Below are 7,086 nucleotides of genomic sequence, written 5' to 3' on the forward strand. Positions count from 1 at the left end.
ATGGCAATAAAAGGACTCACAACGCACAAAAGTGAAAATCCAATTCAAGATGAGTACACAGGCAAAGCGGTTAGTAGTTCATTGTCGGCTGTGTAAGCAAGTGGTGGTCAGTGCAAAGTAATAAAAACAACGCGAAGCGAAATAAACCGAACACCGCCAAGTGGGGAGAAGTAAATTGGAAATATTCTGAGCACAAAAGTGCACTGGATGTTCGATTCAATATTGTTTTGTGTATTTCGTGTAAATACAATTTAAATAAATATTTCCAAATCATTTCGAATACAAGCACGGAGGAAGATGAGTTGTCAGTTGTCATTTTACAAAGTGCTCTTGAGCATGGTCAACACCGTGCTATCGGTACGTATGAGCAATTTCAGGAAGATGACTACACACACCTCGCGGCGTATACGTATTAAACAAATGACAAATAATCATAATAATAATACGCCAATTGGTCTCAAATTACTCATTTTGAATGAAAATCTATGTATTTAATATGAATACACAATTTTTTCTTCTTAACAGTTACTTGGCATTGGTCTGATAGCATTGTCTGTGTATGAATTAAATTCCTCCACACCGGGCACCTTTGAGCATGTGGCGGTGGTGGTGCAGATATTCATTGGATCCTTTATTATACTCACCTCATTTACGGGCTGTATTGGAACTTGTCGTCATTCTTTGAGTCTGGTGTGGAGTGTGAGTATTTTCCTTACCATGAAATGAAAGAAAGGATGAGTTCATTTTTTAACATTATCCTTTTGCTTTTTGTTTCTCCTGTTTGTTTACTTTTCTGTTTAATGTGTGGCGATGATGCGTTTTGTTGTCGTTGTCACTTCGCCCTCTGCTCCACCGCTCAACACTGTAGTATGTCATGTGTGTGGGATTTCTGTTGGCATTCCAACTCTACATTATTGTGGCAGCCCATTCTACAGACTACGTTTCAAATGCCCGTAATGATTTCAATAATTTGTGGTCAAATTACACGCTAAATGAAGACCGGATTTCGAGTATAGAAACAAGTGTAAATATTATTCAAGCTGTGATAATATATAAATTTGTGACTAACTGCAATGTCATTTCAGAACCACTGTTGCGGCCGGAATAGTTCTGCGGACTATGAACCCATTGCTGGAGCAATACCGAAAAAATGTTACCTGAACCAGGAGCGAACACTGGAGAATCTTTTCAAAGATGGCTGTTTGGAAGTTCTCGAAGAGAATGCTTCCAAAAATAGTCAAATTGGTTTGACAGTGAAATGGACTATCTTCTTATTGGAAGTATGTATAACTTACGTGATAGCATTTATATAGAAAGTTGTCCTTGACATCATTTATGTTAGCGTACATAGTTGTCTATGTTAGGTATGAAAATACAGTTATGACAGTTCATAGTTATAGTGGTGATATAAATTTGACGAGAATTCAGTTGAATATGAGGCGTGTAAATTAGCTATTAACATTTCTGAACAACTAAGTTTCTTATTTAAACATTTTTAGTACCAATTTAGATGTCAAAAACAGATAAAACTGCATATATGAGTGAGAGTAAAAACATGTTGTATATCCTACACTACCATCAATTATATCTTTGTATGCAAAATGCAACGTTCAGTTTGCATTTATCATCAAATTGAGTAGATTCGGTTCAGATTTAAGTATAACTTCCATATACATATACTTTCATCCGATTTCATGTATATGGCGCACCAAAGACCCTAAGTATGTCCGATTGACAGAAACTTTGCATAACTAACTGCGTTGTGTCTCCAATAATGTGTGTTATTTTTAGGTAAAGCTCTCAGATATTACATGTTAATGATGCACGAATGACATTACTTCTATCCAAATAATAGACAATTTTACATGGACTTGAGGCTTGAAGCTAGAATAGTATTTGTTGACGATTAATTTGGAAAAATCGTTTCATATTTAGATATATCCCCCACATACAAAAATGTTCGTTCGATTGGTTAAAGTAAAAGATGCACTAAAGACCCAACGTTTGTTCGATTGAGAAATTACGACTGATTTTGTATAGCGTAATGAATTAAATCTCAAATAACGTGTGTCACGTTTACTTTAAATCCTAAACAGCCATCTTCAAATATTGGCCCGAAATGTTGAATGATACCTACTTCAGACTAGAATACTGATTATTGCGTTTTATCCGATTGACCGTTTTATCCGATAGTCCGAATTTGGTTCTTTCGCTTCCAGTTATACCCAGCATGAGAGGTCGGGTATATCCTCGACATATTCGTCGGAGATGTCAAATTGTTGATCACTGTAAAATTACAAATTTGTCGAGGTTTATGATAGAGCTCGTCGTATTGAAGGTAGAGTTTTCATGGTATGAGATATGTTAGTCGCATTTTCATTTCGAAGTGACTAAATTTTGCCATTTTGGGTTCTTAAAGCCTAAAATGTACCTTCACGAAACAATTTCACCATTGATCTACGCTTTAGCAGTAAATATGTATTTTGTCTGCAGTTCGTAGATGGGCTATTGCTTCCACAGGCATTGGCGTTTAGGCATAGTTCACATATAAAGGGTTCCCCCCAATTTTCGGTATTTTGGTACCAAATTTCTCTACTAAAAAAATATAAATATACGTCCACTTTTTCTGGTAGCCTCCCCACATAACGGCATACTCCAATTTTTAGTATTTTGGGGGTTTTGAGCGTGTTTTTCAATCGAATTCGGCTTAATTGAGTTTTTATGGGGTAGCATCTCTCATCTAAATTTTATTTATATAGATCCATGTACCCATCCCATCCGGATAGCTCCCACATAAGGGTACCCTTCAATTTTCGATATTTTTCGGTTCTTGTGCACGTTTTCAGCCAAATTTACTGTATTTTGGAGTTTTGTAGTCGTATATGGTAACTAATATTACTCCCATAAATTATTAAAATAGTTGACTGATTTGTTCCGCGTTTTGGGTTTGTCCCCATATAGTTGCATACCACCCGTACTCTAAGACGATTTCGCCGATTTAGCCATCTGTTGTAATCATTCTACTCTCGGAGGATATCGAGATAAAAAACTAGAACATCAGGTTCGAGAATGAACTAACGATTTTCGGTATTGCAAAAATGCTAGTTTCAAAATTGGTCTATATCGGTCATAGAATTTCATATAATGATAACTCCAAATGTTCGGTAATTCATACACGATATAATCAATATACCCATACAAATTTTCATATTGAACCAGCAGCTTCCAATCTCACCGAAATAAAATCCTGAGTATGTTGGTGATGGTCTCATATAACTTTGCAGTATTTTGGGTATTTTATACACACATTTTGATGTTTGGCATTTTAGAAAAATCTCAATTCAAAATTGCTGAAATTTGTATTTGCTGTTCCATATGGTTTACAACAATCGCTTGGTTTGTATAGGTATACTGTTTGGTATGTTCCCTATATTTTCATTTGAATTGACTATCATTACACCTGTGGTGGAAGGTATACCACGTTCGGCCCAGCCTTTTTCACTTGTTAATTTTATCATCTTCCAAATATTCCTACCAGAAGTAATCCATATTCAGTAAAGCCCCCATAATGTATAATTTATGGTACCCAATGAATTCTATTGTTCTATTGTTCTATTATTTCTGCTTCAATATATTACCTAATTGCAATAGTAAAAATCCAGTCATTGGAAATAAAAAAATTATTAACATTTTCCGCTATACATTTTTAACATATATTCATAATTTATCTATTTCAGTTATGTGCCTTAGGATTAGCATCATTGCTGGGAATAAATCTGCGTAACAAACGCCGAAGGGAACAATTTGAAAATTAGTCGAATGCTATAATTTTAAGTTAAACTAAAAAACGCAAGAACGATACCAACAAACGTACATATATTTTCGACTCGTTGTTTTTGTTACAATTTACTACATATTTTTTTAATTGTATCGAATGTATAACGTAAACGTAAATTATTGATACATATATACAAATACATACAACAAAAAGGGACGACCGATCACTAAACAAGTACCTACAAATAAACCAAAACTTATATTTATATTTATTGATGCATATATGGAATTTTTATGTTTTTATATATATTGCCATATATATGTGAATGTTATAAACCTACATACATACAAACAAACATTAAAAATCATATATTATGTATAACATGTTATTTACATATACGAAGTATATAATTCACAAAACCTACATACATATGACGATATGACAAACAAACAAACAAAAAAAAAACAAAATAAAATATATCACAGACTTATTTTATATATGAATAAAAATGTTTATATATATATATATATATATATATAATACAAAAGTATTTACAACTGTGTTTGATTTACGTTACAGCCAAAGACGATGTGAACATTTAAGGGAACGCGACAGGATCATTGATTGGTATATATGATAATCTCAATATACAAACATGATCATTGATTGGTAAAAATGAAAGAGATTTCAAAATTTTGCGCGGCCTGTGGGGTCTCTAGATTCAATATTCAGTGTTAATCATAGAACTTTGAAACGATTAAGACGTGGATAGTTTAGATTAATTTTTATTCAAAATGTTCTGAAATATGGCGAAATATCAGTTTACACAATGCATCGTTGTGTGCCAGGAAATATTATACCAAGTCCGAGAGGACAAATAATCGTAATTTCAGTGGTTGCAATCATATGACTATTTTAGGAACCAAGAATGTTCATCGTCATTAAAATTGCAATATACAACCGATAGATCAAATCGGGGATGGCAACAGAAGAAATGCAGCTATCGCAATCGTTATCCATTTGAGCTTGAGCTTAAACATTGTGACCCTTAGTTGGGGACGAACTGAGGAGAGTAACATGTGTTGTTTGGCGTACAGAGCGCAATTTCTGTTCAACTTTGCCTCTCGTATGACCTTTTTCAGCAGGATGTTTAAAAGATCATACGATCGATATTAAAGGGCTCCGAGAGGTTCTTTCTTTATCCTGCATAGCCTATTAGTTTTGCAGGAATGCTGAACACAGACATGTCTTTAATCACCTCTGAACGGATAGGTCTGTTATAGTCAACGAATTGGTGAAATGTGTCGATGTGTTTTTCGTGGGAATTTTCCAGGATTTAGCGCAGAGTGAAAATCTCGTCAATGTTGCATTTGCCAGACCTGAAGCCGCATTGGTATGGTCCAATAATGACATTGATTCCTTCGTTCACACAGCACGCTGGATAGCACTTTATATGCGTTGGGAAGGAGACTAATCCCTCTAAAGTTGGCACATATCGTCTTGTCTCCTTTTTTTGCACGGGGCACAGGATGGTGAGTTTTCAATCATTGGGCAAAATTGTACTAATCAGCTGGTGCATGCACCTGACCAGCATCTGAACACCGGTCTTTAATAGTTCGGATGGTAATCCATTGGCATCTGCTGCTTTATTATTCTTCAGCCGATTAATTGCTATTCTGAGCTCTTCACCGCCACTATTTGATACCAGAAGCTTTGCCAAATGCTTCTTCGAGATCCTCAACGTATCTGTCACCAGTTTTCCATCTTCATCTCTACAGGAGGATGTGCCTTCAGCAAAGCCTTCGGTTTGGTGTTTTACTCGTTGATCAAATTACCGGACTTCATTCTGACACCTGTACATCTCGATTTGCTCACACTTACTTACGTTTTTCTTGTTCTTTCATCTTTTTTACGAAATTACCTTTCTCCCCCTCTCCTTTTCTCCCGATAATTCTTAGAACACTAGATGAATGCTGAACTACCATGATTATTGCTGGAGCGAAGTCAATAAACCTCATGCCGTTGTCGGATGTTTCGTCATGGAGGCAGAATTTTCCGATGGTGGATTCAAAAATATTTTCCCTCCTATCTCCTAGCAGAATTTTAATGTCATGGCCAGGTCAGAGGTCATATGTTGTTTCTATGTATTTGATCTGCTCATCTTTGTCTTCCGTCCGGGAATGGGCGTAAATAAGAGTGATGTAGAAGAACTTCGCTTTTATACGGATTATAGCAATTCGCTCATCTACTGGAGTGAATCTGGAGACGAGGTGTTTTATTCTTTTGTTAACCATAAACCCGTAGCCAAATTCATATCTCGTTTCATTTCCCTTTCCATCGCTTTTCCTGTAAGGCAATGATGTCGGCTTTGTACTCGTGAGTACATCCACCAAAGCAAAAACAGCACCCGTTCTGTACAACGTGCGTAAATTCCAAGTGCAAATTCGCAGATCGTCGTCCTTTATACGTTTGCAGGTGTCGCCAACATTAGGAGGTTTTGCTTTTCTTTTTTTTCTTTTCCGAGTGTGAGCAACTAAGCCGACGCCTCAACCCATTTTTTTATAGTTCTTATGGGTGATCTCGCCTCACATATCAGCTCAAGCACATCGCAGCGTGTGGAGGTCAGTGCCCACAATTGAAATGAAATAGGGACCAAGATAAGTTCGGGCTTTGTCAAGTTGAAGCCAATCAGAGCCGTTGCATGGTATCTATCATTCCCTACGTCACCCTATTCTATTATGAAAATTCATTTTGTTTAAGTTTTGTGAGTCACTGTACAAACGAAACATTCGCATATACCACATAAGGCAACCAATTTTCTATGTCCCAATGGTATTTCCTCTCTATCTCTGTTTATATGAACCATTCTAGTTCACAGACAACACCACGAATTGCGAATCATTCATGTGCATGTCTGAAGGAAAACAAAACAAAAAATACTACAGACAGTTGGTTCATTCGCCCGACGGCCAGTGTCGTCACTCATCATCGTTCACTTGACCAGTCACTTGCTTAGACGTTAATGTGTGGCTACAGAATACAAATTGAAACCAATACAAATGTAATTGGTGTGAGTGTAGTGTTAATTATGGTTAATGTGAGTGTAGTATTTTTGGAAAATCTTGGCATATTTCAGAAAAGCCAAAAACACGTTCCCCCTCCCCCACTCACACACACACACTGTGAAAGAGAGCAACGTAGCGAAAAACAGCGGAAAAGGCCAATTCACATTTTGGTGTTTTCGCATTTTCTCCGCCTGAGTTGTTTCATTTAAATATTCGCTCGTTTGCCGTTAAGACGTCCGTTGG

General features: G+C 36.3%; 1 protein-coding gene across 1 annotated transcript; it reads left to right on the forward strand.

Annotated features, from left to right (window-relative positions):
• The first annotated feature begins 284 nt into the window (after positions 1–284).
• LOC133331393 (protein late bloomer) lies at positions 285–3,825 on the forward strand. Its single transcript, XM_061539788.1, has 5 exons — positions 285–357; positions 526–699; positions 869–1,024; positions 1,086–1,280; positions 3,738–3,825. The coding sequence occupies exons 1-5, from the start codon at positions 298–300 to the stop codon at positions 3,813–3,815; spliced, it is 663 nt and encodes a 220-aa protein (XP_061395772.1). The 5' UTR covers positions 285–297; the 3' UTR covers positions 3,816–3,825.
• The last annotated feature ends 3,261 nt before the right edge of the window (positions 3,826–7,086 follow it).

Source organism: Musca vetustissima, unplaced genomic scaffold (assembly GCF_032173495.1).
Source record: "Musca vetustissima isolate MV318-11 ecotype Yass unplaced genomic scaffold, APGP_CSIRO_Mvet_v1 utg2694, whole genome shotgun sequence".
NCBI classification, from domain to species: Eukaryota; Metazoa; Arthropoda; class Insecta; order Diptera; family Muscidae; genus Musca; species Musca vetustissima.